The following is a 12,832-nucleotide window of genomic DNA, read 5'->3' on the forward strand; positions in this document are numbered from 1 at the left end:
TTATGTTATGGTAAGACTGGCTTTAATTTTCCTATGGAAGGTCATACTTCCAGTCATACAAGTTATGCATTACAGTGATACCTCTTACAGGGCAGGGCCACAATACTGTGGGAGTCATATGATGTAAAGAGGAGACAGATTAAGGCAGAGGAACACAATGAGTACTGCACCCTTGGTGTAATAACTGACAGCATAAAAAAACAGGAGTTTCATGATGGGTGTATATTTCTATGATTCTGAAAAACAAGTAGAAGATAGAGATTACTATACAGGCAGCCTTTGGAATCTATAACAAGAAAGACTTCCGTGGATTAAAACTGTATATCATAATGCAGAATGAAAACCAATCCTGTTCATGCCATCCAGCTCAATAAATAACATAAGAATGATTCTAGGGCCAGAAGATCACTGTCAGGTACTTGGTTTACAAATACATTAAAAGAAATTCTTACTGATCAGAACCAATAAAGTTTTCAATAGTTTGATATGTTTGGAGTTAACAATAAGCAACTGAATCAAGACTGAAATCTTATCTTATTTATTTTTGTAGCAGACTCGGGATAAAAGCAATTTGCAAATGTTTGTCATTTTCATGCTATTGTGCTTCACATTAATATTGAACTCACACTAAATCCATGAGAAATGAGTATTTCCAGAAAATGCTACAACTTTGAAATGAGTAGTAGCTGGATGAACTATGTACTGCATTCCATTTCAATATTAGTATAAAATGTACTGAAAGTCAGGTAATTGCAATAAATAAAAACAACTGACCTGTATAATTCTGCAACCTTTTTTTCTATTACATAAAAATGCACTTACAATGTTCAGGAACTCTACACAAAAACCACCAGCAGTTCTGTAAATTAATATCAGATCTAAATGAAGTGAAGTATAAGGCTATTGTAGTTTTCGTCATCAGCTGGAGCCTTGCCCTGCCCCACTCTTAGGGTGCACTGGAATCTTGAACAACCAGCAGGGTGTGACAAGTGTCAGTATATAATACTATCACAAGGAAATTTTCATCAGTTGCTCTGAAATGTATGCAAGAGCGACCAGAAAATTATCATACAAACTAGATTAACAGTATTTGTACAAACAAAAGATCATAAACAATTTGCAGAGCTTTGCAAAAGCACACTATTAATGCAGTAGAAAAAACTTTTCGGCACCGAATAGGGATCCATATGTTTAACTCACAAATTACAAGTTTCAAATTTGAAGTATCTACATGTACAGTACAGAAGAGAGAGGAAAATATTTGATGAGTCTCCGGTGATGAAACCACACAAATGACAAAACCTCCCTCTCTCTTCCAGCATAAACTGTATATAACTGTTTTCACCTCCTTTTGATGCACGGAAAGCCTCTATCCACGGAAATCTTACTATAAAATAACCCACTTGATTACCAAGTGATCATTAAAATAAAAAAAAGCTGACTACACGTTAAACTTGAGGGAGTATTAGCATACTGCTGTATCACTTCACCAGAAGACTCAGTAACATGTAGTATAATACAGAGACCTATTATGACATATCACAGGGTCAGCATGAGGCAGTGTAATGTGGGCTGACTTGGGTAAGATTTTATCTATAGTAGAGTTGTCTTTTAAACAACAATAGTGAAGATAAATCAATTATAATGTACCTTTTCAGAGTGAAAGATATTATTGGATAAATTAACTATTACTAAAAAATAAAATAATTCAACTTACTTGTGACATTAAACTACATAATCTTTTCTAACTGTCTAGTGCAGGATCTATATTTCTCATTCTTAGATGTTTTAATGCACTAGGGATTGAAAAATAAAGATATGATTACGACATACTGACTTTGGAAATTTGATGAACAGTATAACAATTGTGTGTAAAGCAGAAGCCAATCAAAAAACTATAAGGAATATTTGATACTTCTCAAAAAATGAAAGCACTGCTTTTTCTAAAGAATAGCTATTTTCACACAACACTCACACTGTTTATATAAAGGACGGTTTTTAGCAAACATGATATCACTGCTATATTGTTGTACCCTATGGCTATATTTAAAGAAATAAAAAAATAAATAAAATAACTGATTAATTTTATAAATAACAAACATTAACATTTCATATCCTAAAAAATGTTTATTAGCCACATCCACTAATTACAGAACATTAAATTCTGCTATAAAGAGACTTAAGTAACCAACAGTGTTCAAGAAAGCAGAAGAGTCAGAACAGACGATATTGTGATGACACAAAAAGGTGAAGGATGAGGGAGCCAGCAGTTACTATACAAGGTGCTACTTATCTATAGGCTAATGCTGACACAGCCGTTCTTACCATAGTATCTTCAAATAGAAAATAAAAATTCATCTGTTGAGGTCCTATCAGTTCTATGTATAAAATCTAAAATCTTTTATTACAATGCACACATACATGAGGACAGGAGATTATATATACACATATGTATATAATTGTCCTTAATGACGGTACGAAAAATGACCACAGTATCATTACTCACAACTCAAAACCAACGTAATACAGCCACTGTTCTATACCTATACCTTACCACATTGTCTTTCCTTGGTGTGGTTTGCATGCATAAGTTATCACAAGATGATAGGGCTTTCAACCCTCAGAGTTCCAAATTAGCAGCATTTAACAGCACCAGTTACAATGCCTGTATAATCAAGCAAACAACATTTGGTCCATCATTGGGAAAGATGAGCACATATGAACTGATGTTGAAATTCAGAAAGAAAAAAAAATGAAAATGTGTTTATTCATGTATGTATAAAACATTACTTATAATGTATGATTAGTGTATACTTGATGATATGACAAAAATTATCCCCTCCTACAGTAGACTAAATAAAACCTTGATAATCAATACAACACAGAAAGCATGAAAAATTCAACATCCAAACTCAATATTTCCACCAGCACCAATGCATACCATGAATTCTACATTGTTTGTGACACTGTAAATAATCATTTACAACCAACACTACTCCTATTCTGTTGCCAGCTGGTCCATATCACCCCTCAAAATTTCCACTGGAGTAAGCACCACTTAGAAATGGGCATTTTTCAATGTACCCTTCTCTGTCTTTCCTTAGCAAGTGAATTGTGAGAATGTTATGAAATTTCCTGTCACCAAAAATTACGTGTCATGTCACATCTCTGTAGAACATGGCCACTGCACTATAGGATTTGCCCTAATTCAGGCAATCACAATGCAACAGAGGTAACGAGTCACATTTTTTGTTTTGTTTTTCATCACTATTAAGCCGTATTGTGCTAGACAACACCTGTTTCATCCATAAGGGGTAAAGATGCTGCATCCAAACTATCTTTTCTCTTGTGACCTCTTTCATAGCTCATTTCTAAACTGCTTCCTGTAAATGGAAAATCATAAATCAACAAAGAAAACGTTACAACATACCTATACATGGTTACTATTTCTAACATGCACTAATGTGGAAAAACATAAGCAGAGTACCATCCACAGGAAGTCTGAATTTCAACATTCCATCAACCAAACACACTGAAATTTCTATCCATCTACCTCTTTATCTATCATCTTTATTCCCAATCTAAAGGGGTGGGTTCAATCCTCTGACAGAACATTTTCCATTTTACCACCACTCTAATTGACTCTAACCCATGCATGCTTTTCACCCTCCTGCACGTTCAGACTCCAAGCACTCAAAATCTTATTCACTCAATTCTTCCATCTCCAATTCAGCCTTCCTCTTCTCTTTGTTCCCTCCACTTTTAACACATATATCATCTTATCAGATATATGGCAGATATAGGGTGTTTTGGTCGAGGTGGTGTGCAAAGTGAGAGGGTTAGGGAAAATGATTTGGTAAACAGAGAAGAGGTAGTAAAAGCTTTGCGGAAGATGAAAGCCGGCAAGGCAGCAGGTTTGGATGCTATTGCAGTGGAATTTATTAAAAAAGGGGGTGACTGTATTGTTGACTGGTTGGTAAGGTTATTTAATGTATGTATGACTCATGGTGAGGTGCCTGAGGATTGGCGGAATGCGTGCATAGTGCCATTGTACAAAGGCAAAGGGGATAGGAGTGAGTGCTCAAATTACAGAGGTATAAGTTTGTTGAGTATTCCTGGTAAATTATATGGGAGGGTATTGATTGAGAGGGTGAAGGCATGTACAGAGCATCAGATTGGGGAAGAGCAGTGTGGTTTCAGAAGTGGTAGAGGATGTGTGGATCAGGTGTTTGCTTTGAAGAATGTATGTGAGAAATACTTAGAAAAGCAAATGGATTTGTATGTAGCATTTATGGATCTGGAGAAGGCATATGATAGAGTTGATAGAGATGCTCTGTGGAAGGTATTAAGAATATATGGTGTGGGAGGCAAGTTGTTAGAAGCAGTGAAAAGTTTTTATCGAGGATGTAAGGCATGTGTACGTGTAGGAAGAGAGGAAAGTGATTGGTTCTCAGTGAATGTAGGTTTGCGGCAGGGGTGTGTGATGTCTCCATGGTTGTTTAATTTGTTTATGGATGGGGTTGTTAGGGAGGTGAATGCAAGAGTTTTGGAAAGAGGGGCAAGTATGAAGTCTGTTGGGGATGAGAGAGCTTGGGAAGTGAGTCAGTTGTTGTTCGCTGATGATACAGCGCTGGTGGCTGATTCATGTGAGAAACTGCAGAAGCTGGTGACTGAGTTTGGTAAAGTGTGTGGAAGAAGAAAGTTAAGAGTAGATGTGAATAAGAGCAAGGTTATTAGGTACAGTAGGGTTGAGGGTCAAGTCAGTTGGGAGGTGAGTTTGAATGGAGAAAAACTGGAGGAAGTGAAGTGTTTTAGATATCTGGGAGTGGATCTGGCAGCGGATGGAACCATGGAAGCGGAAGTGGATCATAGGGTGGGGGAGGGGGCAAAGATTCTGGGAGCCTTGAAGAATGTGTGGAAGTCGAGAACATTATCTCGGAAAGCAAAAATGGGTATGTTTGAAGGAATAGTGGTTCCAACAATGTTGTATGGTTGCGAGGCGTGGGCTATGGATAGAGTTGTGCGCAGGAGGATGGATGTGCTGGAAATGAGATGTTTGAGGACAATGTGTGGTGTGAGGTGGTTTGATCGAGTAAGTAACGTAAGGGTAAGAGAGATGTGTGGAAATAAAAAGAGCGTGGTTGAGAGAGCAGAAGAGGGTGTTTTGAAATGGTTTGGGCACATGGAGAGAATGAGTGAGGAAAGATTGACCAAGAGGATATATGTGTCGGAGGTGGAGGGAACGAGGAGAAGAGGGAGACCAAATTGGAAGTGGTAAAATGGAGTAAAAAAGATTTTGTGTGATCGGGGCCTGAACATGCAGGAGGGTGAAAGGAGGGCAAGGAATAGAGTGAATTGGATCGATGTGGTATACCGGGGTTGACGTGCTGTCAGTGGATTGAATCAGGGCATGTGAAGCGTCTGGGGTAAACCATGGAAAGCTGTGTAGGTATGTATATTTGCGTGTGTGGACGTATGTATATACATGTGTATGGGGGGGGTTAGGCCATTTCTTTCGTCTGTTTCCCTGTGCTACCTCACAAACGCGGGAGACAGCGAAAAAAAAAAAAAAAAAAAAAAAAAAAAAAAATCATCTTATCGAACTGTCCTCAATCTTTCTCTCCATTTAAACAAATTCAGCACACCCTCTCCAGCTCTCTCAACTATACTCTTCTCATCTCTACACCACTCTTGTCAGATCATTACTTACTTGATCCGAAAAAAAGCATATTTCATAATTATCATTTCTATTGGTAAAACAGTCTTGTAAAATAATAAATATAGAGAGAATCTTACGTTAAAATCATCAGCATTACATATTAAGGGCTGGGGTAATATTTTTTCAATAGAACACTAATTCTCTTTTGAAGGTAGGTACATCAAAAGTACTTGAAATATTCCTAGGTGATCACCTGGTAATCCCCATATAACTTAAGTTTATAATTCATGCATAATTGATGTCCCTTATACAGTAATATAAAAATCCATACTTTTGTGAAAGAATGTTAAAATACCTTTCCACAATGCAAGGTTCAAAGGGTCACAATTTGCAAACTAATGAAGATATCTAACAACTTTTCTTTTTTTTTTTTAAAAAGGAAAATATCAATGTAAAGGGCACTTTTCACTGCAATATTATCAAAGAAATACCTATTCTGATTATATGTTTCTCTGCAATTTTTTTTTTTTTTTTTTGGCATGCTGACACATTTGCTTATCAAAGGCATACTTTAAAAAGGGGTCATAAAGAAAAACTGCAACACTTCATCCATCCTGGTGATGATCCATACCTATCCTTTGGTAGCAACAGAATTTTTCTACCAGATGGGATGTGCAACTTCACTTTTTCAAGCATCTGGCAGTAAAACTAGTTAGAATGATGACTCCCCACCAGATGAAACTAGTTCAGTCTTCAAGTTAATCCTCTTCTGCTTTAATTATTTCTGACTCAAGTGGAAAATACTATTACTGAAATTTTCTTTCTATAGCTTTATACGTTGTCAACACCTTAATTATTTGCAAAAAGAAAATATAAATCTTCAAGAACTTACATTATACAGGGTATCAATTAATTCAAAAGGATTCCTCATTTCTGCACTTACTACATGCTATGCAGCAAATGCAACATATCTGTTTCTTTAACCTCAATATTGACCTCTTTGGCTGACTTTGAACCAATCTCTTTTTTCTCTCTCTGGCACATTAACTTCCAATCCTTTACATCTCTTAAACAGATAAAGAAAATCATCACTTTAGCAGTTATTGTACAATGAACAATGCTATGTTCAATCTCTTACAGTTTTACATACCTGACTGTTTTCGACTTTTGACAGAAGCTCCTTCTGGAATAAATGCTGCTACCATGAGTGCGCAAATGACTAATAATGCTCCAAATACAAAGGGAGGACCTGGTACAAGATTTGGACTACTAGTAATGTGTTGAGTTGTACCATTTCCTGAAGCTGACCCATTTGGCTGAAACAGAAATAACGAATATCAGTAACAGTTACCTATAGTATTCTGCAAAATCTTTTCATTACAGCCATTTCATATGCAAAGAAAATAGATTTCATATCAATGGCCTTTGTTCCCTTTAGTGATGTTCTCTTGTTCTCACAATTGATAATCTTTCACCTCAACTTTTAAACTCAGGCCTCTTTTATAATCCCTGCACCCTTCTATCATCCACCTGCTGCTTTCTCTCATACATCTCCTAATCATTTGCTCTACTTCCCTGCAAGTAACATCCATATACTAATAACTTCCTCATCCCACCACATACTTCCCTTTTTCACATGACCACATCCCACTTTCAAGTTACACACTTTTCTCGCATTTATCTAGTACTGCTTTCCCTGATACCTGCTATTTCTCAGTGACTCCCCTAATTATGCTTACTTTCAACTTTTGCCATTCTTCACTCACTCTCACCTAGTATCTCCTCATATGGACCCATTTTCCAAGCTCACTCATCTCCACCAACTTTTTCCCAACCACATCATTTCCTATTTTTCAAAAGCCTCCAAAAACTTGAACCCTTGCCCCCACCAGGAGTGATATAATGTCCCAACAGCTGCCCCTCTCACTCACATGTACTTAAGTATGTCTCCTTTTTTAAACCAATTCTTTTCTATCACTAGTCCTTTTACAGCATAAAACTTTGTAAGCTATTCACCATTTTCATTCATAATGGGCAATCTATGCCTCCCAGTTATACTCTCAACTGCCACATTACCCACCAATGCATTCCAATCACCTATCAATTACACTCAAACTGTTGCATCACAATTTCTGACACAATCACTCAGCTTCCAAAATACTGTCTTTTACTTCAATCCTATCACTACATGGGGCAAAAGCAATAGCAGCTTCTTAAGACTCTGTAATACACTTCCACTTTCACCCTACATCATTTTGGGTCTCAATTTCTAACTGTTTCACACATCCTCACAACTCCTCTTTCAACATTATAGTGCTACTGCTTCCTTTGCTCTCACTCTTATGTCAACCCTAGCCTTTAATCCTAGGTCATTTCTATAGCCTTTTTCCCACTTCCCATTTAGCTTAGTTTCACTCAGAGCCAGAATATCCAAGTTTCTTTCATCAAACATGGTCCCTATCTCTCCCTTCTCATCCTGGTTACACCCATGCGTATTCAGACATCACAGCCTAAGCCTTTGAGAGGGAAGAGCACTTCCTGCTACTAGACTCCTTTTTTCAGTTTCAGGCATTGAAATACAAGGAGATGAGGGTTTCCAACCCCCAGCACCTGCCAATTTTAGATGTCTTCTATGGTATGCAAGGAATAAGTGGGAAGAATTCTTTCTCCAAAATCCATAAGTAGTTTACCAAGCAGAATCTGGAAAGCATGTTGTTGGAAAGCACTAGTTGTTTCACCTCTACCTGTGCAAACTATGTGTCCCATCTCTACAACCCAATTTTTCCATCATTCTTGAATACATACATAAATATTATTTCATGGGTTAGGTAATACTCTACCAGAGAGAATGGTGTGGAGAAAATAAAATCTACTATATAATCAAAGGAGTGAATGTTGAAGAATATATTCCCATGCTTGCTAACTCATATGTTTCAGTGCTTACAAGCTATTCCATCTCTACTTGCTGTTTTCTCCCTGACTTTTGAAAATATCTAAATAATAATTAATTCATGAGATAGGTACCAGCCTATGAAATAATTTTGCATTAAAAACATATGGTAGAAACATACAACTTACTCATGGCAACTGAGTGTTGTGTGGGGGCCACTCAGGGAGTGGTGGATGGCTCTGCCCAAACTACAATGCAAGAGGCCTAGGAGTACCTATGCTCTGAATCTTGCATCAATAAACATGCCAACTTTTGATAATTCTTTTCTTCTGATCACATGTGCCTCCAATATGACTAAAACGTAGTTGTATGGTTTACTACATGAGTATCCAGTAAAATGGAAAGAGTCAATGTGTTCAAGACCAGTGCCCCATCTTCTATCCTGTGACTTAATTCAGCACCTGTGGTTCCATCCACTGCAATGTCCTGTGATGTCCTCAAAGTCCTCCAAACTTTCACTCACATAAATAAAAAAAAGCTGTCAAAACCCACCGTCTACTTTAAATCAAAATCAACTTTCAACTTTCTTTTCTTAAAAACCTTCCCAAATTCTGCAACCAGCCTCCGGAATTCCTTTCTGAAATCTGCCACCATAGCAACGTCATCCACAAATAGTGACTGATTACTTCTTATGCTCTCATCTCAAACATTCTGCAGATGTGCTCATAGATAAGACCAGCTTACTTACTTCCGTTACCAGTTCCTACATAACCAGAAAAATCAGTCATGACAATATCATATACCCCAGATGGAAACTAACCTAAACTTGGATTCATACACACTCACACTCCTCCCCCTATATTCACATGCATGACCTCTTCTCCCATAAATAATCCTCATTGAACTTAGCAATTTTCCATTTACTACAACTTCCACAAGGCATCACTGTCAATTCTATCATATGCTTTCTCCACATCCATAAATGCTGCAACCATACAAGTCTTTTCTTCCATTACTTTTCAGAGGCTCTATAAAACCAACACCTGATCTACACAAGCTTCTCCAATATGCCTAAGAAGGTATGCTAGAAAAAATGTAAATGTGTAATTTCAATATCAAAATTATACCTCACGTTAAGCCATACCTACAACAAAGATCCTGACTTACCATTCAGCAACACTGTAACACTTTTCTTGACAACTTAACAACCATCTCATCCACTCTCAATGCTTTATATCATTTCATCATGAACATGGTTTTTACTTCTCTTTTACTTTCTCTTTCAAAGTGACTTTGAAGCTCCACATTCCACCTTGTCCAAAATACACCACATCCACTTCAGCAATCGTTTAAAATACTTAATCGCATTTTCATAGCTTTGTCTGATACCATATCCCACCAATAATTCTCATACTATTGATTTCCTTCAAGAAATCTCCCAGTTTCTCATCTGATGTCTTCTCTGCCTCTTGTACTTTTCTCTTAGTCTTCCCCTGCTTTCTCTTGTATTCTTCTGAATCACACAGACTCCTTCCATGCAGATATTGACCTTAAAACTATTTTTCATTTTATTATTAATTCAACTTTCTCATTACAATATGAATTACCCTTTCTCATTATAAGTTTACACACCATCATTTATGTACAACACACTTCATCTGCATGCTTAAGCACTACTTCCCTAAATATCTTCCACTTTTCTTTTACTCCCATAATTTCAGCTTCTCTCTTCCTTTACGGTTTTTCAGCCTATCTCACTTAGTATCTCTACACCCAACTTTTCCAAATTCTCTTATATTCATCACTTCTTTTATGTCTATGACATTTCCTATTTCCTTAAACCCACAACCAACTTTTCCACTCATCTCTACAACAAAAGATTAAAAAAATTCCACTTACATCTTAATACCAATGGACCTCTCCATTCCTACTCACTTAAGCATGCTTCTGCATCCTTTCCCAAACCAACTACTCCTAATTGCCATTCTTCTTTCAGTACACAACTGCACAAGCTCTTCCTCATCCTCATTCACATCACACCACGTTCTCCAATGTTCTTCAATAACCATGTCACCCACTAACACAATCAGGTCTCCTTGTGCTACACTGTGATCCCTTGTGTCAAAACTGCCAAAGCGCTACATAAACTCCTCCCATACTGCATTCTTTTCATCTCGCCTTCCCTGATGCATAAGCAAAGACAATAAACTAAATTTCATATTTCATTCTCATTCTAACCTTCCATAACCTTGAACTCAACTCCATGCAGTCTTTAATAAAGTTCCACAGCTCATTCACGTCTGCCCAACAGCCCATTTTCCCTCATTCTTATGCTTTTGCTAACTCCAGACTTTACCAACATGAACATTCCTTCGTCAGTTATTCCTGATCTTTGATTTACTCAGAACCATAACATCTAGGTTTCTCTCATCAAACAAAGCACCTTTTCCTCCCTTCTTTTCAACTAAGTTGTACCCATGGAAATTCAAACACCCTAGACTGAGCCTCCTAAGAAAAACTCGTTGCTTGTCTCCTTGAGCATATATATTCATTGATTTATTTAAAAGAATAAAAAAAAATCAAGTGAATGCTGTCCAAACCCAATGCCTAGCTCAGAATAAATTCCTATTCTTCCCCAAAGAATAACTGATCAAAAGTGCTAATATGCAATTTAATATCTATTCTTACTCTGTGTGTGCCATCATCTGGCAGGTCTGGGTTGAGATCCACATGGAAGAGATAGAAGATGAAACCAAACACTGCAGGACCGAGGCCAGAGCACAGCCCCCTCATGCCTGTGATGATACCCTGAACCACACCTGGAAGTAGAAGGAAACAACAAATCAAATGAAAATAATTGGTACCCCGAAGCAAAAACAACTTATAAGATTAAGTAAATGTGTAAGAGATCATGTTAGTATTTACAAGAATTTCTGGAAAACTGTGTACTACAAGCCAATCTTATTAACCCTTGTTCTACCACAATCTCCTTCAGTAATATCTTTCTAAACCATGGAGATGTCTCTGGTGCTAAGCTGCTGATGGAAGATTCTGGTTGCAGCATATTATACATAACAACTAGGGAGAAGATGTGTGCCCATGAAGCAGTTGTCCATTAATTTCTGCTGCTACCTCAATTGGGCTGGAGAATCAATCAGGTATTTTCAGAAATTTCCAAACTATCCAATATACAATGGTGCTCAGATGGGATGCATTCTGGGCTTTGGGAGAAAAATCATGTACAAAATTCTAGTGTACTTTCTGTAAGAATTGCATAGCTGAAAAAAAAAAAATTCAACAGGTGCACTTACCATTATCGTCTTATCAAAATACATAGCACTTTTCTATTTTATACTGATTTTCACACAATTCCCTACAGAGACATCTTATCTGACTCATAAATCAAAAATACAGAAATAATCACATTACTAAAACATGCTAAATGCTCATAATTACAATGTTAATAAGCATTGTTTGATATGTGCTCTTACCATTTATCAACTATTCAAAATATAAACCACAATCAACAACACAGCACCTCCTTTCTAAAGAATGTAACTGCAATCCCTTCTACTCTGGCTATCCTGCCACACTTCATCTTATGCAAGGCTTTTAATACCTCTTCTTGTTTTAGCAAACCACTTACCATGGCCCTCTAACTTTGCATTCCTCCCCAACCTAAACATCTGCCACCCTATCATCAAACACATTCAATAATCTTCCAAAGTACTCATTCCATCTCATCTCTGTCTGTCACCACTTTCCCCATTTGCCCTCATCACCATATTCTTATATGTTTTCTTGTTTTTCTCACACTACTAACTTCCTTCCACAATATATAATTTTCCCTGAAGTTTGCTGATATTCACTTATCCCACCTCTTATTTGCCCTCTCTTTCAGCCACTGCACCTTCCTCTTGACCTCCTATTACTTCCTCTTGTAAATCTCCCAAGCATTTGCACTCCTTCCCTGCAAGTAACATCCATACACGTCTCTACTCCTTGACTAGCAACTTAACTTCATCCCACCATTCACAATCTTTTGTCACCTGCCCATCTTCCACCTTCTGCATACCACATATTTCTCTTGCACATGCCAGGAACTGCTTTCTTAAATACTTCCCATTCTTCACTCACTTCAATAACTTCACTTACTTTCACCTTCTGCCATTATCCACTCATTCTCTTCTTGTTCCTTTTCCACACAAGCCTCTTTTATGAGCTCACTCACCTTCATCACTCTCTTCCAACCCATACCATTTCCTCATTTCTGAAAGTTTCCA

General features: G+C 37.3%; 1 protein-coding gene across 1 annotated transcript in view; it reads right to left on the bottom strand.

Annotated features, from left to right (window-relative positions):
• The window catches only part of LOC139766693 (hippocampus abundant transcript 1 protein), a 237,412-nt gene continuing 224,580 nt past the window's right edge, over positions 1-12,832 (bottom strand). The window contains exons 10-12 of the mRNA XM_071695614.1: positions 11,238-11,368; positions 6,810-6,975; positions 1-3,383 (exon numbers count right to left, since the gene is read on the bottom strand). Coding sequence (XP_071551715.1) covers positions 3,286-3,383; positions 6,810-6,975; positions 11,238-11,368 — 395 coding nt within the window. The 3' untranslated portion in view covers positions 1-3,285. The remainder of the gene's footprint in view (positions 3,384-6,809; positions 6,976-11,237; positions 11,369-12,832) is intronic.

This window comes from Panulirus ornatus, chromosome 58 (genome assembly GCF_036320965.1).
Source record: "Panulirus ornatus isolate Po-2019 chromosome 58, ASM3632096v1, whole genome shotgun sequence".
NCBI lineage: Eukaryota > Metazoa > Arthropoda > Malacostraca > Decapoda > Palinuridae > Panulirus > Panulirus ornatus.